This window comes from Bemisia tabaci, chromosome 2, assembly GCF_918797505.1.
Source record: "Bemisia tabaci chromosome 2, PGI_BMITA_v3".
NCBI lineage: Eukaryota > Metazoa > Arthropoda > Insecta > Hemiptera > Aleyrodidae > Bemisia > Bemisia tabaci.
The window spans coordinates 12,610,142-12,636,774 of NC_092794.1; the positions used below are offsets into that span (position 1 = coordinate 12,610,142).

The following is a 26,633-nucleotide window of genomic DNA, read 5'->3' on the forward strand; positions in this document are numbered from 1 at the left end:
AACATTCCCAATTGAAATAAGGTACTTATTAGGTACTATTTTAGGTTTTTAACCATTTTTATTTTTGATTTATCCAACTGAGGATGGCTGAATTTTCAGGCGAAACGTTTTGGTTTTGTGTGTGTGAAATTTTAGCCTTATTACCTGCTTTTTAAATTGTTTTTTATTGTACCTAAACCTATCTCTGTGTGGACAAGGCCTTCCATTTATCAGAAATGAACGAAAGAATTATGAAAGAACAAACATAAATGTGGTTCAATGATTTTAACTTCCCCTCCGCGCCGCACAGACCGCACTGTGTTTGGCGCAACGCGTGAAGTATTCCTACAGTCTTGTAGGCGCTGTCTACAGTCTTGTAGACGTTTCACGCCGACCGCTGCTGAGCGCACTAATGTGTATGAGCAATGCGTGAAGTATTCGAAGTATATGTATTCATACATTAAAAAGGTGTTGCATTCGGGCATCTGGAATTTCTGATGACGTCGAGTCGGTACAGCGACTTTTATCATCGATTTTCTTGGAAATGGTGCAATTTATGGAACAAAGTCATTCTATACAAAGTGCTTGAGATTATATCATGAGTTGATCTAAGCAAAAAAATGGGACATTATGGTCCGTTTTTCATACTTCGAATTCCAGATTTCGCTGGCCAGGTTATACCGACCTACGTCACAGGGTAAGCAAACCTCAAGATGCAAACACCTACATTCTTGTAAACGCTATGCGTTTCACGCTGACCGCACTGTTTGATGCAATGCGTGAAGTATTCATGCAGTCTTGTAGGCGCTAATATGTGTTACATGCCGACCGCCGCAGGCTTTTCCTTTTCATCTCAAGTCCTCGTCATAATCTCTCTCTAAGCCGCGCCGTTCCAGGCCAAATTGCGTGTTTGGTTTCTCTCTCAACTCGACTAATTAAAGGTGCTGCTTCTTGAATCACTGAAAGACGACAAAATTAGAAATTACTATACTTTCAGGAAATGAGAGATTTTGTCACCTTCTCTACTTTGTAATTTTTTTTCTGAATCCGATTTTTTTAATACCTACATTTAAAACAATTGCAAAATGTGCCACCCCCTAAATGTGGCCCTTACTTGGGTACTTGAGGTACTTGTGGCTTGTTATACATTCGCAGCCCCTGAAAAATTGTAGAAATTTCACATCGTCTTTAAAGGGTGCTAAGCCACAGCCTCAATCTTATTAGTCTTAAATCTTTTGGGGCAAAACAGTTGATTCTTTCAAGTTGGTATGTTTTCAAATGATGGAAATTTTAACGTCCAGTGAAGGGATTTTGTGCAATTCATCAATGTGAGTCCGGCAAGCACGTTACTAGGTTTGTAACAAGGCAGACTTCTTGTCATATGTATTTTATTTTATAAATGGAAAACTAGATACTTAACAAAAATTCTGAAAACCTGCCAGAATTTTTTTCCTCTGTGTGAGGAATATTCTGCAAAAACTTCAAGGAATGATGCTGATTTCTTCCCTTTTAAAAAAATATAATAGGATCGGAGATTTTCAAACACCGCAAACGAGATACGTCGTTGCAGACTTACGCCGTCGACATGCTTAAATATACTGAATTTTATGCAAATTATGAGGCGATAATCAAATTTGAAAAAAAAGGGGGAAGGAAATAGAATTCAAACTGGAAATGTTTGGGAATAGGACTGACTAGGTAGTATTAAGGCAGTCCCTTTTTCTTCTCATGAAATTTATCTTCTCTCAAAATTTGTGTCTTTTGTACAGTCTATCTAATAAACTCTGCTAAAAGAGATTTTTGCGCGAAACATAATGACACTTAGAAATTAGGGGGGGGGGGGGGGACAATCCAAGTATACCTACTGTTTTAATAGTATAAACCTTTTTTTAGTAAAGTAGGAGTTATTACTAGATTCAAGAAATAAAGTTCCAGAATAAAAATAGGTAGGTAACAGCTAAAATAATATTGTGTCTACAGTTGTGATACAATATTTTAATGCATAAATGTGAGGGTAGTAGAAAAAAAGAAGACAGACTTATGTTAACAAGATACATTTATGAAGCTCACAACATATACAGGTTGGTAAGTTCAAAAACAAATGTTGAAATTAAAAAATAATCGAACAATTTTAGCTGGGTGTAATAATTTTACTGACTTAATCCAAGAGATAATAAAAAGAGCGAAGACTCTTCAAACTAGTGACAAAATAATTAGAAGATACGAACATGATTTAACGTTTAGAGTATGATGGAATATGGTATGTGATCCAGGCTGGAACACCCAGGCAGCCCACAAACAGGATGCCACCAATGACACCTCTTATCTGAAACAAACATGAAAAAAGACAGGTTAAGGCTATGTCTGTTGCATTAAGGGATTTTTCTTTTTATTTTTATCAGAACCTAAGAGGATTGTGATGGCATGCAATGAAACGCGTCACTTTTTTGTCCCAATCCACTGGCATGATACGCCCATTCCTTGCGTTCCAGTGGAACGCTTGGATCCAACTTCCGAGGTGGGTTACAGGGAGTTATGTGCAATCTTCACCTTAACCGAGTCACTTTGAAACCCTGAAAAGCCAATCTATTGCGTTCAATAGAAAACAGCAAGCTTAAAGCTTTTTTGAATGTCTACTTTCCTCTTTGATGCCTTTGTAGACCAAGAAGTGACCAAAATAAACCACTTACTAGATGAATGGCCCTGTTTCAGCCTCAACATCACATTTGTTGAAAACGGAGTCTTATCATACAAACCCTAAGTTTTATGGATGTTCAAAGTGTTAACACAGATGAACCTGCTCTGAAAATAATAAGAGCAACCCACCTTATAAAACGTTGGAGATTCTGTGTAAATGCAATTTTTGTTGAAAGTAACTATCCTTTTGTTTACAGTCTGCCGTTCTAGAAGGCAGAAAGTTAGGATCTGTCAGTCTTAGGATCTAAAATGCATGCATAACTTTGTCAAGACCTTCTGACTGCACATTTTCCTACTTAAATGACTTCCGATTGAATAATTTAAAAAAGTTCATCCGCGGCATGGAGAGTTATTGAAAAGTCCTTGACAGTGAAAAGTAAAGGCAAACAGCACAGCCTTAAAAATGACTCAAAAATGAATTTCAAGCTTAAATGACTAAGTAAACTACAAAAGCGGATGCCACAGAGTTCATGATGAAAAGCTTAAGGGTATCTGTACTTAAAAATTTAGACTCACTGATTTGGGGATTGGCCTTGTCGGTGGTCCAGAAATGATGTGAGTTCTGACTCCAGTCGCTCTTCGTGCGACGGAGGCAACGCTGTTAACTTTTGAGACGGTTTTTAGTATGGAATACATATTTCGAGGAAAATGTGAAAATATATGAAAAAAGTACTTAGACAATGGAAAGTTCTCCTGATTCCTTACAATTTACTGATAACTGGGTCCTCGACGGGATCAACGAGCAAGAAGCGTATTTCCGATGAGTCTCGAATCGTCATCACTCCTCATTGTTGATATTGAAAACGATGATTGTTCTACATGTGGACGTCAACAAACATGTGATTGTGTCTAACGTTTAACCGCCAAAATGTCAGATTAAAAATTTCTGTTGTGTGCAAAGCGAAAGCGAACGCCAGTCGTCATTTCTGTCAATTCTGTCAGTCTGTCACGATTACTTAAAGTTTTTGACGGCTTTAGAGGACTCAACCGAAGGTAGGACCAACAGAACTACAGGCTTCTTCTTTCCTCATTTCATATTTTTCAAATAACCCCTTGGTTTCACCCAATTTAGCTCTTGCATCTGTTCGTAGTTCATCAAAGGAGTACCTACTTATCATAGGCTTAAGAGTAGATAAACAACTTATTTTATGTCATAAGAACCTTATTCTTCGCAGGTTTCTTGGACAATATTCATCCCACTCCTCTTAGCCTCACCACGGATATAGATGTAACCTTCAGCTTTTAATTCAGCCATTATTGACTGTTTATTTAAGTAGCGCCTGAAGATATCCTATGCTCTCCCTCCCTGCAGTAAAAGTAGCCCCAATTGTGAATAGGGAAGTTATCTGATGGGCCAAATTTTCTAAAATCTTTCAAAGATATTCACGGTGTAAGTCGGTAATCACATAACTTGGTTTGCGACGTCACAGACTTTCTGTCATACTTTATTTTTTAAATGGAAAATTATTCAGCGGTAATTCCTGAAAACTGCTGTGATTTTTCTTCTCTGTGCAAAGAAAATTCTGCATAAACTTCAAGGAATGATGTCAATTTGTCCTTCTTCCAAAATATAATATAGAGGCAAAGATTTTCAGACACCGCAAACGAGATATGTGATTGCGGACTTGCGCTGTCGTTATACAATATAGAGGTGTGTAAGTACCTTCTCTCACATCAACTGATACGTATTTAAATACTTTTGTTTCAGAAGCACTGTACATCATGTGGAACGAACAGATCAACGGGCTCATGACGGGCCTGGCCACTCAAATTGAAGCGTCTTTTGAACCAGTGCAAGCCAAAGTTCAAGTAAGCTCTCATGAACTTCTTTCTCAGAATTTATGAAAGTTTAAAAGTGAAGGGCACAGAAGAAATTCATAGAAGGGGGTCAAGAAATTCTGTGCACATCAGCTACCTAGTTGGAAAATTAAATTGTTCATTGAATGCATTTCTCACAGTCCCAATCTCTTTTTGGGCCGAGGAAAATGCTGCGTAAATAGCTGGTCTTCTCAATATTTCTTGCTGTACAATACCAATTTTCTAGAAATTTCTGCAATTTTTTTCTCAGAATTCCCTTTTAAAATATATTGCATTTGAACATTGGTAGTTACTGTTCGTATCTAAAATTCTATATAGATAGAAATTTTTTCCTTAATTAAGATAAACAATTTATCAGCAAAAATGTGGCAAAATTTGTATGCCCACAGAGTGTTCCCTCTCAGCACAAGACATATGAGTACACCAAATTTATTCTAAGTTTTAAGCGCTCTTTCCTTGCGAGAATAATTTGGGTCAATAATTTTATGGAGTGACCACCAGCTTTGGAAAAATCTCCTCTACACAATACTAAAAAGGGCCATTTACCAGCTCTCAGGAATGTCTGTGTTAGCTTTACAGTCTTTTGAGGAGATAAATGGACAAGATTTGGGCCTCTACTGATTTAAAATTCCTCCTCCTAACTTGCACGTAAGCTTTTTTGTTTTTTGCCAGACATTCATCTGAAATTCCAATTATGCCTCATGTTTTCTTGTTCAGGAAATCAGTACTTGGATGGATCAACTAAAAGCCGACATCAATTCGGAGGATTTTCAGCCTAACGCTCACTCTGAGCCAATAGAAACAACAAGGAAAAGACAGAAAAGGACCAAAAAAAATGGTAATACTTCAACAATATTCTTCTTATTAATTTTCTGTTTTTGAAATTTTACTTAAAATGTAAAAGTTAGAATTACTTACTTATCAACCAGTAGGGAGGTATATTATTTGTTCTAAAATTATTTTGAAATGACAAATCTAATTTAGTTTTTTCCCCCTTGATGCTTGGCTCTTAATGATATCAGATACGTGCATAAATATTATTCATCGGTCAGATTGGCCATGAGACTAAAATATTTTCCATTCTGCCCAAAAGAAATGATTGTACTTACTTAATGACAAAACAAAACAGAAAACAAGCAGTGAACTCCAACACCGTGTATCGATAAGGCGTGTTATTGATTCGTGCGTCATTGATTCGTGCAAAAAGTTAATTTAAGTTTATTAATTTAAGTGTTAAAAGTTTATTAAAGTTTATTAGTTATTATTAGTTTGAATTTACATCAAGTATGAGATTGCAAAATTTATGCAAGAAAATGCATCGTCATACATCTCCGTTGAACAGTTCAAAGTAAAATTCAAAGCCAGATTACAAATAATTGTGAGTATGTGTGAGAGTGTCAGTGTCTCTATTGTTTAAGGCGGCAGTGTGAATTAGGGCTACATTGAATGACTCTTCACACAATCTTGGAGAACCAAAGAACTCTCATGCCTTAACATTTTCATCCATCAAAACTATCAATCCTCTGAAATAAATGACTGATTTGGGCCCCTATGGACTTAATGGTTCTTAAAGAGAATTTTTCACCATGTTCGATGCTGAATATTTTTTATTTTCCATTTTAAATATTGAAGTGAAATAATGGCGGCCTATCAAGGTCTGCAAAATTCCAGGAATTTCTTGCCAACTTTGATTTTTACACTTCTGCTTATGTTGCCAAATACGAAATAAATAATACCTCGCTTAAATTACATGAAACCTTATCGGTTTGATTTCTGTTTTCAATGATAATTACATGAAATTCATCTGAGACACATCTTAGTGAGTATAATCCCTGTTTAAACCATGTCAGTGGAAGTTTCTTGAACACCTCGCAGGAAGTGCATTCCCTACCTCTTTGCCTTATGAATGGCACCATTGGTTATCACAGTTGGCTATAATGGTCATTTTTTTCAAAATCAGTGGGGGCGGTCTTTCATTTCTTTGAAAAAAAAAAAAAATAATAATAATAATAATAATAATGCAGACACTCATATTAATCATCCAAAATCAATAAATACAGAGAAAGACAAACATTTATCAACTGAAATTAATAAACATGCACCAAAGAAAAAAGAAAAAAAATTGGCCTTTAAGATATTATATCATTGAATCATCATTGTGTTGATAGTGTGTATTTACCCAGTGTTCTTCCCAAGATCCGATGATGAATAGTTTCAGTATTACAAAAATATTTGATTCAATTAAAATGATAAAAAATATTCTCTGGATGAATTCAAATTCCTATCTATTAGAAGTAAATGTTTTAGTGCTAGTGTGTTAGTCTACTCAGCCTTCCAAACGGCATGGCTCTTATGGTCAAATGTTGCAATTATTACTTAAAGTGAAGCGAATGAGTAGGCTCTTTTATCTAATGTGCAACCTCCCAGCTGTAGAAACCGAAAAATTGCAAGATTCACTCCATAAATTTGTCATTTCCTACACAAAATAATGTAACTACATTTCAATGTTGCGAAATTCCTTCTCGCAAATTGCAGTTTTACCAGGAGAATCTTAAGCATTTTTAACTAAAAATTTCTCTGATTTTTCTCCTGATCTCATGCAAAAATCAGAAAATTTTTAGAGATGAATTGCGCCGTAATATTCTTGTAAAAAATTAAACTGTTTGAGTCAATTTTGCAATCTCGGAATGGAGGAACATTCCTTCATCCTGATAAGGACAAATTCTAGGTATCCTATGAAGTGATAGTAAAAAACCTGAGCCATAATTTCAATATCTGAGTAAAGAAGGCTCATCTGGGAGGCTCTACCTTTCTGTGTTGTAATAGTTCAACTCAATGAATTTATTTAATTACTTCCAGCTGAAACAGGAAAAGAAACTTTGCCTGTGGATGTAAGTCCTTTTGATTCCATTTTGAGCGAAAGTGGCTCAAGTAGAATGACCCGCAGCAGTGGAGTGGCAAAAAATGTGAACAAGGAAAGTGATCTGAAATTCCATATCAGTGAAGAAACTTTCACCATTCCCACTCGCAGTAGTAGGGCAGCTTCGAAGGTATTTTTTTTTTCATTTCCCATTTCATTTGTTTTACTGTATTGAGGCCTTTTTGTTGTAACTTTTTTGCTGGACCAATATTTTCCATAATAACAATTTACTGTTGATGAGTTCAACGGAACAGCTGGAGGTTGTAAGAGTACAACAGTATTGCCTTTCTGTAAAGATCTTAGCATCACTCCTGACTCACAACCCACTTGACAGCAACTGTGAGTAATACATGTGATGACCTCATGTTTTAACATTATTTGAATGAGATTGGTTCTGTAATATTTCTGAAGTTTTTTTTTTGCAAAAAGTATCCCTCTTTCTGTCCGCAGCAGATGAAATTATCATCACCTCAAATCAAGGCTTGCTGAGTTGTCATCATTTAGAAAAATGAAAAACACATTGCTGGGATAGGAATTTAGATAGGATTACTGAAAATCTTACTTATTTAGAAAGAATTATTGAGTCAAAGTTGTTTTATAGAATGTTTACCATCTGAATCACTAAATACAAAAAGGGCACATGTCCAGTAAACCAAATTGTTCAGGAGACACAAAAAACTGTTTATTTCGAGGTAGATATTTTTTGGAAAGTCGTTATGTTTAAAAATACCGGCGCGGGGCGAAGCGGAGCGCTGGTTTTTTTAAACATAACGACTTTACAAAAAGTATCTACCACGAAATAAACAGTTTTTTGTGTCTCCTGAACAATTTGATTTACTGGACATGTGCCCTTTTCGTATCTAGTGATTCATCTAGTGTTCTGAGCAGTAATGTGGAAGACTCCTTAAACAGCTTCCCTTAAGATTGTGAAAAAGAAAGGATCTCAAGACAAACATCCCTATCATAATAAGTGTTTTGCCCATCAAATGCCTCTCATAGCAATAGCAATGAAGCAGTATTGTGACAAAAATAAAAAGTAATTTTAAAAAAGAACAAAAAACTAACTGACAGTTTTTTATCTTCTTTTTCGCAGGCTGCTGCCAGCAAGATCAACTCTCAGTTAAATATATCTCTTACTAAAAAACTGAGGAGACCATCATCTGAAGGAAGAAGTAAGTTTCTTCTTTTTTTCTCTTCTTTTTCTTGAACTTGCAATCGGGAAGCAACGGTAGCAATGACGCGCTCGCACTGTTCGCAGCATCTACATGGCCCGTATGCAAAAATTTAATACGGCTCCTAACATTTTAGGGAGAAGGCAGAACACTGCTCATGTACCAATCTGCACAAATGAAAACCCTTAATTGGAAATCATTGTTCTTAATTGCAAAATGTAGTTCACTTTATGGTCGTAGAAAGCTTATACGGAGGCATAAAACATGGCATCATGTGAGATGAGCAAGAACAAAACGGGAAGAAAAGTTGGCTTATGGCAGCTAGACAAAGTACATTTGGAGGGAGAGGAGAAATGGGATCAATCCCTGGCAAAAGTTTGTGCCTGAAGACGTCATCATGTCAATAGTAGGATTTTTCTTTGTGTGTGTTGAATATTTTCCATCCTCCCTGTAAAAGCTTTTCTCAATTAAGAATCTTAAACATAAATTCGTGATTCTTCTGTTTAGCGGAGGCATCCATGGAATTCATTCCCCCTGTGTCTTCCACCGTGTTAGCATGTAAGAATGATGGACCTTTTCTCAATACAAGGTATGTATTTGACTGAGTGGAATAACAGTTACTTTGTTGATTTTTATCTTCTGTAAGTATGGCCCAAACATACTTTTGCCTCTTAATGCCAAAGCCCAAGGCAATCACAGGTTTAAAAACTCCCGAAGTTAGAAAAAGGCAAATACTTTTTTGAGAATCAGTCAAGTATACCTGTGATATGCCTGCAAGTCAGAAACAATGCCAGAAAAGTCTCAAAGGTAAAAAAAAAAAAATTTTTAAATTTATAAATGGATGAATGGTCCAGTTGAAAAGATTACATAAAAAAAACGGCAAGACAAATCCTTGTCAACAAAAAGCGGACGTTTTCTGGCTAATCAACGCTGCAAGCCTAGTTTGAAAAAGCCGATTTCCATGATCCTCACTCTATTTCAGTTCCTCAGTTTCTTCCTTGCAGTTGCATTTCAGCACCGTTTCTAAGTGTTCTCTGCATGCGCTGCGCTAGTCGGTAACAGACGAGGGGTAAGATGGTGCTTAAACTCTTATCTACTCTGTTGGCCCCATATACAATGAGCTGTTTGTCATAATCCTAGACATAAGAAAACCTGCCAAATTAATTTTTTTTTACTTTATCGTATATCATTAATTGTATGTATTTAGTAAATTTATACTTTTTTTAACAGTCCTGGGCCGAGTGTTAAACAACAAATCCGAGTGTTCGAAAAACTCACTGCTCAATCTTCCCCGGTCCCTGAAGTAGGAGAATCAAGTGACAAAGAAAGTTTGCCAAAAACTCCTGCTGCACGTGTAACTCGGTCTAAGGCTCGGTTCTCAGGAAAGACAAAAAAGAGCGGCTCAGGGACTAAAACGTTAATAATCAAACCTAAGGTAATATTGAATGTATTTCTTTAATAGTTTCGTTTGTTTTTATCATTAAAATTTTGTATTTTGTCTCAAAATTATGTGTGCTGAACCATAAAACCAAAAGTTTATCATTGAATTGACAATTGCTAAATCTCTGCTCAGTTGTGCCACTGTGCTAGCCTCACCTTCCTGCTGAGTTCCAGTCCGATCATTGAGTGACACCTCAAAATCTATGAGGGGTTTTTTAGTTAAGTTTATGAGTCTCCTAGTTTCAAAAACCTTTTGCAACTAAATTTTCTATCTCTTTCTCTTGATTTCTTTGTCTATTACTGTCATTTACTCATCCTTCAAATAATATTTATATTGTTTCTGTGTCCTCTCTAAGGTACTACAACTCAAGGTAAAGAGACTGTCAACTGGTGCTAAACCCAGACTTTCAGGACCTTTCGAGAAAGATAAAGAGGTTTGTATTTTAATACTCCTTTAATCCTCATTAAAAGGGGGGGGGGGGTTTCATGCCGCAATTGTGATAATATTCAGGTTTATAAAATGGAATTTTTCTGTAATTTCTTGTACAGGGACTCGTAAAAATTTGAGAAACACTCATTTTGTGCAATCCTGTAACCCAGAAATGTCGTAAAAAATCCTTGAATCATTCCAAGATCTTTTTTGATGAAATGACTGATCAGTTTTTCATCACTTTCTTCTCCCATTTCTAATTCCCTTAATAGTTCTCAGCTGTGGACAGAGGTTACCATTTATGGCAAGTTCCGCTGTGCATACTTAGCAATTATGAGAGCTGTTCAAGTCTTCACCTAATACCCTTACCTAGTAGCTTTAGGATCATCACTCATCAGTGATTCAACTGCTATTTATTAAAAATTACATATTGAAAACAACAGATTCCCTTGTTTACATATAGAGGAGGGGGGGGGGGGGCATGGATTCATAGCCCTCTGTCTAAAATTAAACTCTAGGACTTTTTTCAGAGTTTATCTGAATGCATAGTGAAGAGTATGAACATGGATTCTCAAGAATACAAAGTAGTCACACTTAAATCTGCCATCAATTAGTTTTTGATTTTTCAATTCTTGCCTTAACCCTTTCCCTTCAATTTATATGGATGCAAATTAAAACAATACTCTTGGTGTAAAATGGAGCAAAATGTTTGCAAGAGGTCTCTTTTAGTGAGAAAAGAATGGAAAACCTTTGATGGAACAATATTGTTAGGGTATGAAGTAAAATAACGTTAGCTCAAAAATATTTTTGAGGATGGATACGGTAATATAATCGAGAAGGCATTCTACTAATTTTCTCGTTAACTCTTATAACTCGTATAACCTCTCTATTTCACAATTAACAGACAACTTTCTTTTGCTCAGGTGAAAAGTGGAGCAGGAAGCTCGAAACCACAAGCAATCTTCCCCAGCAAAAAAGAAGAGGAAGAAACTCTAAGAAAAAAAAGAGAAGAATTATTGAAAAAGCAAGAAAAAGAAGAAGAAGCACGGAAAAAGAAAGAGGAGTCTCTTAAAATGCTGTCAGAATTATCAAAACGGTAAGAATATCACCTCTCTCATGCAAAGTAAACTGAAAGTAATTTCTGTAGTACACCCTTAACTCCAGAAAAACTGTATCACAAAGAGATGCGTTCCAAAGAGAAAGATTTCACTCCCAGGTTTTCCTGAAACTCAGAACTTACGAAGGTGGGTGCTCAATTTCTACTCTATGCCTTTTCTTTGTTTTTGAATTCTCTTTCTTTTCCGATGACAGAAACTCTAACTTCCCTCTTTGAATTACATAATCAACTCTGGGTGGAAGAATCCCCTCTTAACAATTTTCAATACTTTCCTAAGAGGACATGCCCCATAAATTATTTTATAATTGGCCAATAGACTGAGTAAGAGTTTTTAAACATCAAAAGGCACTTTTCGTATCAATTGCTCATGTAAAATATGCTGAACAGTTGAACATTTTCAAATTCAGTTCAAGAGTAGGATGTTAGTATTTTTTACTTTAAGATTAGTCAATTTCAAGAAAACGAAAATTAAGCATGGTAAAATCAATCCAGTGGTCCACTATCACAATCAATTAGAAACATAAATTATCTCTCCGGGAGATTTGTCAAATCAATAGATCATCACGTCTTTGTAATTTATTTCCCAACAGGAAACGAGAAGAAAAGAGAATGAAGGCTGCTGCTGCACGAGAAGCTAATGAGAAACAAAAGCAAGAAGCTGCCTTAAAAGTTGAAAGAGAGAAAGAAGAACGAAAGAAAATACAGTTGGAACGAGAAGAAAAACTGAGAGAAGAACAAGCCAAAAAGCGCAATCTAACCGCCCAGAAAGCTGCTGAGACAGAAGAAAGACGGCGCCAAGAAGAAGCTGCTCGCCAAGCTAGACTCCGTGAAATGGCAAGTATTAACTCATTACAATCTTGAAGAACTTGTAAGGCTTGAGCCATTATGAAGAAGAAGAATTAAGAAGAATTAAGTCCAACCGCCCCAGCTGTTGGCCATAGCTCGTTATGCTTATATTTCAAAGCGAACGGTTGGACTATAGCTGAAACACACAGGGGACAAAATCTAGGATAAGGAAAATTGGATGGGAGCAGAGGACCGCTAATGCTGTTTCCTTCTGCATGGGAGATTCAAAGGGAAAGTATATCAATCCAGATCTGTTGCAAGAAAGGCATAGAGGCTACGTCGCTTTCAGCGTTAACTATTCCCATGTCTTGTGCTTGTTACCTGAACGACTGCTAGGACATCCTTGGTTTCTTTATCTCAGGTAAACCCACCTCAGGCCCAATTTTACACACGGCTCCCCCCATAAACCCCGTGCTGTACACAATTGGTAGCATGCTTGATGCATTCTTGGATACTGTGCATTCATGTCTCATTGTCTTAACATGATTAAACATTCTTGGTATACTGCATAAGCAACCTATATTACACGTTTATTTCATTAAATATATTAACTTGGCACAATAACAATTGACAAAGGGCCTGAATGGTTTCCTTTCCTTTCAGTTCTTGTTTAGTAGAAAGGCAGTAAATCCTCATTTAACTTATTCTACACTCCAGAGGCTTCTAAGCTTTCATACACTACCACTATACAAACAACCTACTGACGGAAGAAAGCGCATCTATTAGTCACTACAAGCTTGGCAAAGGAGAGAAAGAGAGAAAAAGAAAGAAAGAAAAGAAAAAAAAAAAAAAAAAAAATTCATTTCCATGAATGCACCATCCTGAATGGCTGTCTCAAGTGCGTTATACAAAACGCTCGGCTGTCTCACATTCTTGATCAAATGCTCACAAATGATCAGTCTTAGACGAGTCGCGCCTCCTTCAGGTACTCCTCCTAGGCAAACCGACTCCAATTATGATGCTGTAATGCTCTGAAAAGGAAACTTCCATCCCCAGGCATTTTTCCGATGTGCACACTTCCTGCGGTCACTGATACTAGTTTTTCCATTATTGCTGATGCTTGTCCACTAAACACCCACCTTTTCCTTTCAGTTCTTGTTCAGTAGAAAAGCAGTAAATTCTCCTTTAACTTATTTTACACTCTAGAAGCTTCTAAGCTTTCACACAATACCACTGTACAAACAACCTACTGACAGAAGAAAGCGCATCTATCAGTCACTACCAACTTGGCAAAGGAGAGAAAGAGGGAAAAAGAGCAGGGAAAAAAAAAAAAAAAAAAAAAAAAAAACACAGGAGGTGGCGGCCTGGACCGCAAGCTTTGCAACAACCCAAGTAAGAAACTAACTTAAAGCAAAAACAGCAAGCAGCAATATATGTAAACAAAAAACAAAAATAAATAAATAGATAATAATTTAGTAGCAAATTTAGACGGTGCAACAGAGTGCATTGTTACGATAGGAGTTTAATGGGTTGTGCTTAATGTGTTTAGATAGCAATTTAGACGGTGAAAAGCGTGCATTAGTGCAATAGGGGTTTGATGGTAGCAGGGAATCCGGGTTGTGCTTCGATATTTTCATACATTGCTCGCGGTCCGGCTTGTTAGGGCGCGAACCGCTGAGATCTGGTTTCATAAGCTCTAACTCCTAAATGAGGCGAGAGCGACTTACCACATATAGGAGGGGCCGGGTCTTGAATCATGCTACACCAAAGCAACTACTACCAAATCAAGCAGTCATTCCAGCACTACATAACCTATCTGGAGACAACACGAAAAGGCACTCAGAATGAAAGCTTTCCGCGGCGAAGCTATCAAATCCCACCCGTAAGGCTTGAGCCATTATTGATACAAAAAAAAAAAAAAAACTAAGCACTCAGTTTTCAATTCACATCCTGTGCGCGGTATCATGTAATGAACTCGAAGTTATATATTTACTTCCGATTCAGCATCAGCAAACTCTCTGCAGTTTGAAAGTAATTTTTTATGTGTGTAAGTTGTCATTATGTTTGTTTCCTGGCACTTATTTTTTCATTCTTTGATATTTTCACCTCAGGCTGAGGAGCAGAAGCGAGCTGCTGCCATCAAACTTCGAGAGCAGGAGGAAAATGCAGCTATGAAGAGGAAATTGGAAGAAGCAAAACAAGCAAAGAAGCTTGGCAAAGAGCCAAAGAAGGAAGTTCAAGAGTACAAATGCACACCAACGAGAGAAGAACGCCCTCTGAAAAAACCCAAAACAGAAGATGACTACGGTGTGGAGGATGCCTCAGCCAGCGACTCGAGTGATGATGAAGCCAATCCTAAGAAAGAAATACCTCGTTGGGCTACTGGTAAGTGCCAATTACTCAGTTCATTCCTACTTCCAGAATAGTATTTTTTGTAAAACTGAAATTTCTCTATGTCTCATCAAGATAAGTGAAGCCTTGAAAAGTCTTCAAGTACATGTATTCATTCTTCAGTTTTCAAGTCCTTTGATATCCTTTAATTGTGGGAAATGAACCACGAGACATGGTAAGAATTAAGAAGCGAATGTATTAATGCTAAAAGGAACAATGAACATAAGATTTGCATGCAACAACATAGCTCCTTGTAGCATGAATACGTCCAATTGAAGCATCTCATCCGTATTCCTATCAAACTTTGATCGTGAACATGTTAAACTTGTTGGAATTCTTCAGAATCAATTTTTAAATGAGAAATTAGCATCCATAGGTCTTCCACTTTAGAATCAGTAAGTTCAAACTTGTTGCTTATTACAAAGCCAAAATCAGGATGGGATACATTTGTCATGCAAAATAAACTGAAGTATCCAGCAAATACCTAGAATTGTAACTCATAAAAATCTGCTTCCCATTTAGACTTTCAGTATTCCTAAAATTGACCAGAAAACCAGCCTACCAAAAGAATCAATTCCCGGCAAAAAACACATAAGCTCATTTTGAAACAGGAATGACTGAAGTAGATTTTTGTTTTTTAGGAAGCAAGAAGTTAAAATTCATGATTTTATTATCTGTAAATTTCGTTTCATGTGTTACATTTGGAACGGAGTAGAAACGTTAAGGGTCTCTGCCAGTCCTACCTGCATTTTTCTGAACGTTTCATATTTTCAAAGCACTAGTCTTAGACTGTGAAAATTCAACTGGAAATCACGCTCAGCGGCCTTTTTTGAAGTGAGGGTTGCTTTAAATTCAACCTCAAGTCACGCAAGTGAAAAGTGTTGAAATTTTTATCATTTACGATTTCATATCTACTTTTCATTTATGACCATGGAAATTATCTTATAAGTGCGTCTTCAGGACCATCGTTGCCATTTTTGTAGAATTTTAAAAGAAATTTAATTTTCCCCATGTAAACCTAATGTTGACTTAAGAGTCATGCACATATTTGAAAAAAGTGTAATAGAAGGAGAAGTTTCATTCACGAGAAGTCTATCATTTTCTGATGTTGCCAATTCCTGGGGGAAAATCCCCCATTAGTGCCAAAAATAAAATAAACAACCATGCATAAGGTTGAAGATTGTGAAGTACGAACTTCATTTTTAAAGCCCAGGAATGATAAGTAAGAAAACATTTGACGAAATTGGCAAAATGAATTATTTCTCAATTCCAACATTCAGGGATTGAGGTGAGTGCCTATGCGTGGGCTCCAATTTGGAATATATTTTGCATTAAGTCTACCCAGGGCTACTTGGAAAATATGAAACTTGACAACCCACATGGGGCCAGAAAAGACTCTAAACGCCACTCCTTTGCGAGGAGTGGCTCCCCTCTACTGCCATGCTAAGTAAAAACGTCTTATGAACCTTGAGGCGTTGCCAAATTTCCTTGTGTAAAAAACAAATTTATTGGTAAACTTATAGATATTTTGCTTCTGATTTGTAAGATAATTTTGTTCGCAATCTCATCCGAAGCTCCTGAAAATTTTGAGTAAAAATATTCATAACTTTCCTCTAAAATAAACATTTTATCGGAGGAAATTTGGCAACTCTCGAATGTTCATACGGCGTTCTTCCTTAGCACGGCAGTCTACTTATCCAACGTCCTCAATATTAAATGGTGCCATTTGACTACTTTATGCTGAGAAAGGAAGAAGCCCAGAAATATCAGCATTGATGCCAACTGCATTTGATCTCATCCACCTGCCCTCATGAAAGTCAAAAAGTTGGATCTACTGCATTATCATCTTTTTTGTTTGTTAAGTTTTTTGTTTTTTTGTACTTACAGCCTCAAACCGAAATCCGCAACTGTTGCTTCAGACGTACTATCCGTTCCGTTATCTTCACCAGTTCATGTCATGTAAGAAAGAGGTTGACCTCACACAAATCTTCAAGTCATCAGAGGTGAGAGTACGGAACAGAACATCCAGCGCTGTGTGGTCTTCTCCTCTATCAACAACTTTCACTCGGAAGTAGTTCAATGTAAATATAGTAATTTTTAAAACAATAGAACAATTAATTTAATTATCTTTCATACACACTCGTGGAAAGGAATAATTTCAACCATGATCTTAAGTTTCATTTTAATTTTAACGCCAATTTTGATATGGGAGTTTATTATGAGTACTAAAATTAAATAGGAAGCTTTGTCTGCCAGAGCAAACTTTTGATAAACCAGGAATCTCATTCGCTTTAATACGCACTAATAAAAGGAAATAATAATTTTAACTAAGGTACTAAATAATATTTTTTTGCAAATTTATGTGGAGAACTAAAATTGAAATAAGAAGCTTCTCTTCAAAATGTGAGCAATCTTTCGATAAACCTGTTTCAACCTATATCTATTAATACCTTAACAAAATTTTCAATACACAGTCCACAGCTGTGGGAATTCTTTTAACTGTTTTAAGATTCTCTCTCACTTTCTATCCATAATGTGTGGATTTATGTTTGTAGAATTGTGATATTTTCTCATATTTTTTTTTATATAATTAGATTTTATAAATTTTTATTGTTAGATCCTTTTGCCATTACTTCAATGATATTTTCGTTTACATTGATTGGTATACTCAGAATGGGTCTTTGGAAGACAAGAGGTGCAGTAAACTGACAATGAGTTGACTTTAAATGTCAGAATTGCATCAGAATTATCCAGTGCTTCACGAAAGTAAAAAATGCTCATTTATTGCACATTTCGCGTAGTTTATATCATGCGTTTTCTAACATACCATGTCCGTTTTCTTAATCCCTTGCAACCAGTTTTTCAAGAGAGAAATGGAAGAGAACCGATTATTTCAGATGTAATGAACACATTTCCTCTTGCTTTGAGAAATTCTTTAAAATGATTGAAAGTATACAAAGTACTTGTGATGAATATCAAAGTATGATTGAAGTGTGAGATAGATTGATGATCGCTTATGATATCGTCTGCCTTTTTTACATTCAGTTTTTTCAGAACAAAAATCTCAGTTTGCTACAACTCTAATCATGAGGTTTTTTTGTACTAAGTTCTAAAGTCTGAGGATTTTATATTGATTCCTATTGAGATGGATTTCGCTCAACCTTGTATTTACTTTGCAACCGTGTAATGCATGTATATAAATATGTAATCTACTTAATTATATGGCAATAAATGTTTTATACTTCTAACCCTTCTTGTTTTTCATAATATCCCCATCCAAGGCCAAGGAAGATGAGGAGCTGTTGGAGTATCATGTTGCGTTTCCAAAGCTTTAGAATTAGGGTTAAAAAGAAGCAAAGGTGTGGTGCATTATTAATGGGAGTTACTAGGAGAGAAACTGGTGGTAACCAGCGCAATTTTTGGATAAAATCTTATGGAATTTCTCAATTTTTTAAAAAATAAACCAAGTGTACTGAGAGTTTTATAAATTTTTTAGGGCTGTGCGAATATGTAGGAAATTTTTCGAACTAAGCGAATGGCAAATAATTTTGCCAATTATTCGCATACACGAAGCTAATAATTTAGTCAACACAACTACAAATAGTAATACGGATAATTTATGTCTATTACTCAAATACTCACAACTGCGAATAATAATATGAATAATTGGACCGCGTTAAACAGAAAGGAACCAAGCCACATCAGCTATTGCCTAATTTAATCGGGCAATTTAATTTTTTACATGAAAACGGTTGTGCGGATTTTTGAGCAAATTTCTATGAATTTTCTCCATAATACAAAGCAAATTCCTTAAAATTTTCAAAGAAATTCGCACAAACGTTCTCTCGTAAAAAATCAAATTCCCCTGTTAAATTTGACAACAGCTGATGTGGCTTGGTTCCTTTCTGTTTAACGCGGTCCAATTTAAAATGAATTTTTTAAGTGCAGACATTCGCAAACATTACAAATGTCGACAAACAAGTGTGATTAATCTCTATAAAAATTTTCCATTTGCTCAAACACCTGCACAGAAAACAAGGAAATGCTATGATAGGAGCCTAGGCTATTGAAAAAGTGTTTGAGGATCCTTGGATGCTGGCTTGACTGTCCCTGCAGTCACATATACATTCCCAGGATTTATTGTGAGCGGGCAGTCAAGCTAGTATCTAAGGTTCACCAGACACATTTTTAGTGTTTTATTTTTTTTTTTTTTGTGTCAATGAAAATTTATTACAAACGCCGCAAGTATTGGAAAATGTCGGTCCAAAAATTTGTTATTCACGACGGCGCGGATATTCGCGAATATTGAATAGTGAGCAAGTCAGTCAAAGCCAATATTCCCACAGTCCTAAAATTTTTATAAAACTCTTATAAAACCTTTTTTCGCACCATCTTTCGAAGCAATCAAGAAAAATTCTGATTACTTTGGAGTCTATATTTTTCCTCGCATTGAAGCAATTTGTAAAATTCACAGTGCAGTATTTCCGGATAATGGGTTCCAATTTCTAAGGTTTTAAGATCTCATGATTACCAACGTTTTATATGAGTCACAATTGAGTGACTGTTTTGTTCAATTCATACTCCCCGTTCACCGAACATCAAAGTCTGCTTGAGCCAATGATAATAAAGAACAAAATTAATTTCAGTCTGCTTTGCAATGAAATCGTTTTATCAATGAGCTGATTTTTTCCTTGAAAAGTTATTACATATCATATTGAGGGAAAACGATAAATTAGGAACGAATCTCCTTAGTTAGTTGCTACACTTCAAAGTTTTTTTTTTTTTTTTTTTTTTTTTTTTTTTTTTTTTTTTTTTAATAGCCAATTGGAGTTGCATTGATTTTGGTGTTTTCATGAGCTAGACGTTTAAATTTACTGATTCTAATGTAGACTATGTCCCTTAGCTTCTCACTCAGTAGGTAATTTTTGGACTTTTTGAACAGGTTAAAAATATTCTACGAGAAATTGAGGGAGTGTCCTTGATGGAAGCCTACACTACTGAAGTACCTATGATGTGAGGAGAATATAAAAAAAAAAAATTATGTGATTACATGTGCTTTAACAATCTTCCTTTTTATTGAATGAAATCTTACATTCCAAGGATATGAAAGCACACTAGCATTTGTTACAAAGTTGTCTGAATCGACACAAAAAATTCCGCACGTCAAATTAAAAACATCTGGATACAACTACTTATGAGCCATTGGTGCCTTATGAGTGTGCCTAGTTGATTGCTGCGCCAGGGAGAAATGCCACATGAACATTTGAACATTCTTGTCCAAAATTCCTCAGATAAAATATTTATTCTTGAGGAGAATTAAATTGTCTTTAAATTTTTAGATACATCAGTTCAGCTTGAGAATAAATTCAACAGAGAAATCCACAAGAAAAAAATTCCTCACTTTCCGAAAAAACTTATTTTTTATTGGAGGCAAGTTAGGACCATCGAAATGTTCAAGCAGCATTTTTCCTTGGCTTTATAGTTAGAGCTACTGAGGGTCATCCAAATGTTGTGGCTGGCACCTGATGTTTCTGAGAATGTCTCCCAAAAGGGGGACCGGGGGAGTCAAACACGCCCTAATGACAGGCATGTATTTCGAAGGTATGCCAAGTATGTAAATAAAGGGAACAAACAAAAGAGAGATACAGACTTCGTTCTGTTTCTTTCTTTTAATTACAGAGGAGGGTATGCTTAGCTTATGGTGATTTTTTTTTTTTATGGAAGGGGGGGGGATAACAAGGGTCAGCCAAGGGAAGAAGTGGCGGACATAATTTATGGATGACACCTTGCAGAGTATTCTTCAACATAGCCAACGACAGGGAGGTCCAAACCCACTATGCATTTTGATGAGATCCTGTCGACATTCTGGGGAGCCGATTACCTTGGTTTCTTTTGACTCAAACAGTATGAAGCTAGAATTGCGGCAGCCCTTAGAATTAGATTGCTCCATCAGCAGAAATTTGACAAAATAATGACAAAGAGCTATACTCCTTGTATTGCAGGTACATTTTGTACAGCTTATCGGTTAAGTTTCTGCTAAGAACACAGTTGATGATCCAAACATGACAAGTGGTCATACGTAATCAAAATTAATTTCATCTGCCACGACTTCAAACTCTTGTTTTTTTGAAACAAGTCATCGAGATGAGGCTTTTCTTTCTCTTCCTATCAGCAGATTGGGGTCGAAGGTTGGAACAGCTTCCAGCAAGCTTCAAACCATCATTGATCATTGCCAAAACTAGACTATATTTTGTCCCAAGGCGACTCCAGTACTCGATCAGAAGCCACTCCAAGAAGCAGAGACTTCTGCCTCACACCAGAACATCCACTCTACAGCCAAATCTGTCAACTTCTTCATGGAAGCCTGACAGAGGTTCAAGTTCCCAGGCGTTTCGTCGAAAAATCTGTCTTACAGGAATTTCAATTGAATGGCCTGGAAACAATAATAACTGTACATTATCTCCCGAACTGGCAGGATAGAAATTTTAAAATCTTTGTGTGAAATTGCCTTGCTGCGTATTGGCACTGGACGTGTAGATCATGGTTTGCGGGTGCGTCGAGTGATGAAAATCACCTTGTTGCTGGTTTTGCTGCTGTTGTTGCTGTTGTTGTTGTTGCTGCTGCTGTTGCTGCTGTTGTTGGGATTGTTGTGTTTGTTGAGATGATTGCGTTTGTTGTGAGCCGCTCACACTTAAATGTCCTGGAGGCCCGCTCATCCGTACTCGCTTGGCGCTCGCAGCGTGCTGATGGTTGTGACTTCCCTGGTCTGAGGCACCTTGACCATTGTTAGTTTGGTTAGTTTGCCGCCCTTTATTTGTGTCTGATTTGTCTTCCTGGTCTTCATCGGTGAGAAACTCCCGTTTTGGATAAGGAATTGCACACCCTGCAAAAACATCTTGAGTGGGGAGTGGATCTTCTAAGAAATACGAATCTTGCATCGCTTGCTCCGATGTTATTCGTTTATTTGGATCCATGAGTAGAAGTTTCTGAAGCAAGTGAAATGCTTTACTATCTGGTTTAATTTTGTGCCGATCCATATACTTGACCAACGAACAAGTTGCGTAGCTGGAGCGCTTGAAGTCTTTCAATAGAGTGGGATGTTCAGGCATTTTGCGGATATCTTCCCAATCTTTTTCTGACGGGAAACCCATGACATTGAAGATTCTATCAAGCTGGTCCTGGTGATACGGATTACTCGTCTTAATATCCTCTTGTCTACAATGAAAAATGGGTTCAGAGGTTAAAAGCTCCGCGAAGATGCATCCGATGGCCCAGATGTCTATTGCTTTTGTGTAATGTCTGGCACCGAGAAGGAGTTCAGGTGCACGATACCAGAATGTTACCACTACTGGGTCCAGATCTGCAAGAGGCTTCAGAGGAGCGGTGAATAATCTTGCAAAACCCATGTCTGCAATTTTCACTCGCCCTCTCTCCAGACCTTCACCCATGACCAAAATGTTGGCAGGTTTCTAAACAGAAAATACAAAAATTGTGTTACTTTATAGAAATCAGCAAGCTGATACCTTAAATTTTGAATTTTCTAACTTATAGATAGGTATGAGACTATCATTTTTTCAAGATAAGAACTATTGTCGATTTGGGATAAATAATCAGACTGAGTTTTCATCAAAAATATTCTCTCAAGACCGGAAAGATAGATGAGTGAGTCCATGCCCAAGTCATGTTAGAAAAATTAAAGAGGCCACTATTTTGAACATTTTGAAGATAAGGCTATGTTTTACTTGCTGGCATAATCACAGTCATTCTTTACAAAAATTAGAAATTGTGTTCTGGTATTGAGAGCTTCATGATGAAACAAAAAATATTATTTAAAGGAGATCTGAAGTATAATGAAACTCTAAGCAGGTTCAGAACTTGATTGCAGTACATAATAATTTTCCCTCAAAGATGCAGAAAATGCTCTTGCAAGCAAGCCTCCACTTGCACATAGTGCGGAGAAATTTTCCAGTGGGAAAGGTTTATTCATTTCATTTTTTTTCTTTTCCATTTTTCCCTAAATTTTTTTAAGTATGCGTGCCCCCCCCCCCCCCCCCAATTTTGGAGTGGAGGAAAAGAAAAAACAGAAAAACATGTTGATTTTTTAAATTATTAGCTTGGCACAATATTTTAAGATTTTTCAAAACGAAGGAAATTTGTCAAAAGTGAGGAAATTTTGAGGTTGAGATTGCCACAGAATTTTTGCTTTGAAGAACTTTCTGCGCCCCTGCCTTTTCCCAATAAAACCTATGTGTGCCAACAAAGCAAGGCATATGGACATTGCAAATTTCTGAATTCAACTCAAAGGCGAGAATTCGATTGCTTCCCTATCGATTCATTTTAATCACTTAAAAACCAATTTTTATTTGAGGCACATTGCATCCTAACTTGGTTCTTGTGAGCTTCAGGTTTTAAAGGTTTTTTCAGCATACAATTTTTTTCTTCATGGGTACACAAGTAGGTATCTGACTTAAGTCAGAGTAAGATAATTTTTTTTTTTTTTTTTTTTTTTAAATTTGACTCAGGTTTAATTTGTCTATCATATACATTTGTTTTCAACAGTCTATTTGACCTGCATTGATTTAGAATTTTTCTATTGTGAGAAGTCTAACTTCTAAGCAAAACAACAAACATTTTACATTTAGGAGTAAAATTTTAAAGAGGAGCCCTTGTAATGATATGTTCTTTGCTATGCTGAGTGGTCCATTGACCGCAATGACCTAAATACAACTAACTGCTGGCAATGAATACTATGCCCTCAAATTTCAAAGACTAATTAAAATTATGCTCACCAGATCTCGATGTAAGACCCAATTGGAATGCAAGTAGTGGATCCCATCTAGAATTTGATAAAGCAAGCTTTTGACCATTCCTTTTGGTACCATGACAGGTTTTTTGGCTGCTTTGGCAGATCGATGAAATTTGATAATGTGCTAGAAAAAAAGAGAAAAATAAGTTTCCACCACACACTGTAAAAGTAAACTCAAAACCTACCCTAACTAGGTGAATTAGGCAAATATAAAATTCAGCTTATGAGCTAGGAGGCCATAAAAAACAAAAGAAGCCTTAGGTATTTATGAGGAATTTGGTATTTATATGTATTTACATGGCTTTAATATAGAAGGAAAGAAAAAATTTTCAGAAAATAAAAAATATTTAAGTTTTCACGGAACAAGTGAGGTTACACAAGCGCAGGCAAGCCATTGGTAAAACTAAAGATTGCCAACTTTAGAAGAGAGAACGCGCGGAGATCACTGATTTTGGCACTGAAGGGGTAAGTATTTTCACATACTGATTGAATAGCTTTTTTGCCAATTTTTCTTTACGGTTTTTTTGCATTCAGAATTTCTCATGGAATAATATCTCACTCCTGACTCAATTTCGAAAAAATTGGAGATTGCTGGTTTTGGTTCTGGATGCCTCAAATATGATGCACCACAGACATGCTACTACTGGACTAAATCACTCAACTTCATCATGCTAGTTTTAAACTAGAGATATTTGTTTGAGGGGGAATTAAAAAATGATACCTTACCCAAAGATCATGTTCCGCATAATCAAAAAGAAGCCACACTTTGCGATCATTGTGCGATAAAAAAACCCTGATCAATGTGATCACATTGGGATGCTTCAGTTCCCTTAGTAACTGAAACAGAAAAGATATTACTTGAAATGCAGCAATAACAATTTTATTCAGAAACAGAAAACAGTGAGAATTGTGCATAGGTGCTTATTAATTACTTCAACTAGAATATTTAAATATTATATTTACAATTACTATTACTATTATTTACAATTATTATTTTTATTAGTTATTACATCTTTGAATTTAAAGATTGATAAAAATCAGAAATACATTCAATCTGATTTGTTACAGTGTAAAAAGCCTTCTTCATATTCAATTCTGAAGGGTTTCACCCATCTTTTTCTTTTTCAACTAGTTTTGTGCTTCTCAGTGCGAGTGGCTGAATTAAGTGGTTTTTACAACTCTTATTTTCAGTATTATTCTGTTAAGGCAAGTTACAACAGGTATCCTCTTTTTACTTTTTCATTTTTTCAACTTTGCAAATATGCTGTGAAGCTTTTAGATGGAAGAATGCAGATAAATTCTGAGGCATTACTAGTCTCATTGAAGACACAAAAATACTCATTTGTTAATTAGTTATGCTGCAATGAGTTATTGGCAGTCACGGAAATCATGCCCCATCTTGACAAAATTGATCAACAGAAAAAAAGATAAAATTTATTGTGTTGCACTTCACTGAGACAAGTTCACTTCCATCTTCAGGTTTAAAGTAGTCCATAGAAAATGACTTGAACACTTACAGCTATTTCTCTGCATGCAGACATTGACAAACCAGCTCCTTCAATTTGCTTCAGGGCATAGTCTTTACTGTCTGATCTGAAAAACAAAGAAAGAAATCTTCAGCTGTAGCCAAATTTGGCGGAGAATACAGCAATGAAAGTCTGCAATAGCATTCGCATTCCTCTTTCAGCAGTTACTGACCGCATTGGCTTTCCACTACAGCATAGGCACTAAGGGCCAAGCATGAATGTTAGCCTTGATTGACGTATCTCATTGGCATCATTCTTATTTTACCTTCCAGTTTTGCTATAGGCAACTGATTATAAATGGGTAGTACATGGGATTGATTAAACTAAGGCTAAAGTTGGCAAAATTAGTTGAAACTAGGTCCCTGCAGATAATATTCTACCACGATAATTAAAATTATTATGAAGATCAATTTTGAAATTAATTACTTTACATACATGCCATGAGTTATATGGCAAGATGCAATTAGAGGATTTAAGCCACTGTACAATTTAAATATAATGATCAAATTTTAAGATTTCTAACACTCATACTTAAGAATTAAAATTTAATAAAAATAGATACGTTTTACAAAGCCCTGCTCTGCATCCTTAGCGTATGAGCCATCAAACTAATTACGTACTAACTAAGGATATAAAGCAGGGCCCCTCAAAACACATTCTTCAATATTAATTTTGTACATACCTTGTCGGTATTTCAAAATTTAAAATTTCAATACTACGTTTTACGGTATGAAGATAGAGCTTTGATCTAGACTTCAAATGCCTTATCAATAATAATATCCAAATTAACGATACAATAACAAAGCACTGTTTTGTAAAATAAACCATAGGCGATCTTAAAGCAGTACTATTCAGTGCCTAGAACATACAAACGTGTTCAGTGTTACAGACACTGAGGCGCAAGATGAGAATGATGCCAATTCTGAATTATACTATAAACGTAATATTGAGCAGATCAGTGTGCATTCTCAAATAAAGGTGACGCACTGTACATTTGGGACGCAAGATATTTGACATCCCTATCCGCTTGTAGGATATCCAGAACTGACTTAGCAGCCAAACTCCGGCATGAAAGCAATACCCGGGAAGTAGATAGTGTTATATTGCTGTTGGTTGAGAAAAGAGCTTTCTGAAATTGAACAGAAGTTGAATCAGCATGTTTTCACATGCAGATACAGAATGGAACTGATAATAGAACTTACACATTCTTCCTTCTAGCTTTGTAAACATGACCATAAGTTCCTCTTCCAACTTTGCACCCTTCGAAGTCGAAAAGGTCTTCCACCTTGGTTCGTTCATTAGCTGTCTTAACTTTGAACTCGTAATCCATGATTAATAAACAAGAATTTGCTCTACAGTCACTTTGCTTTGATTAAACGAAATGAGAGAAATCGTGATGATATTTACACAACACAAACCTACGAACAAAAATAGCGAAAGGCGAAAATTGAAAATTTCTCGTACAACGTCGTATAATATTGTTTTGACAGTAGCGCTACATCAATATGCAACGAGTGTTAACAGTACTAATTTGATTGAAAGCTAGGTTAT

General features: G+C 36.2%; 3 protein-coding genes across 6 annotated transcripts; 1 reads left to right on the top strand and 2 right to left on the bottom strand.

Moving 5' to 3' along the window:
• Positions 1–2,017: 2,017 nt before the first annotated feature.
• On the bottom strand, positions 2,018–3,438 carry COX8 (Cytochrome c oxidase subunit 8). The gene is made up of 2 exons (XM_019046561.2): positions 3,193–3,438; positions 2,018–2,305 (listed from the first exon to the last, which is right to left on the bottom strand). Exons 1-2 carry the CDS (start codon positions 3,310–3,312, stop codon positions 2,213–2,215), a joined length of 213 nt encoding a protein of 70 aa, XP_018902106.2. The 5' UTR covers positions 3,313–3,438; the 3' UTR covers positions 2,018–2,212.
• Positions 3,439–3,523: 85 nt separating this feature from the next.
• LOC109033765 (uncharacterized) lies at positions 3,524–17,998 on the top strand. 4 transcript variants are annotated; one of them, XM_019046535.2, is made up of 12 exons: positions 3,524–3,669; positions 4,385–4,485; positions 5,212–5,332; positions 7,354–7,544; positions 8,508–8,586; positions 9,094–9,175; positions 9,817–10,021; positions 10,383–10,460; positions 11,380–11,552; positions 12,164–12,407; positions 14,471–14,744; positions 16,638–17,998. In XM_019046535.2, the coding sequence occupies exons 2-12, from the start codon at positions 4,399–4,401 to the stop codon at positions 16,823–16,825; spliced, it is 1,722 nt and encodes a 573-aa protein (XP_018902080.2). In that variant the 5' UTR covers positions 3,524–3,669; positions 4,385–4,398; the 3' UTR covers positions 16,826–17,998. The 4 variants fall into 4 exon arrangements, with proteins under 4 accessions (XP_018902080.2, XP_072152809.1, XP_072152810.1 ...); XM_072296708.1 differs by having other exon boundaries at positions 3,538–3,669; positions 4,388–4,485; XM_072296709.1 differs by lacking the exon at positions 3,524–3,669 and adding an exon at positions 3,787–3,904.
• Positions 17,999–19,796: 1,798 nt separating this feature from the next.
• On the bottom strand, positions 19,797–26,595 carry Cdk8 (cyclin-dependent kinase 8). Its single transcript, XM_019046492.2, has 5 exons — positions 26,285–26,595; positions 25,074–25,149; positions 24,283–24,393; positions 23,540–23,680; positions 19,797–22,219 (listed from the first exon to the last, which is right to left on the bottom strand). The coding sequence occupies exons 1-5, from the start codon at positions 26,410–26,412 to the stop codon at positions 21,236–21,238; spliced, it is 1,440 nt and encodes a 479-aa protein (XP_018902037.2). The 5' UTR covers positions 26,413–26,595; the 3' UTR covers positions 19,797–21,235.
• Positions 26,596–26,633: the final 38 nt, after the last annotated feature.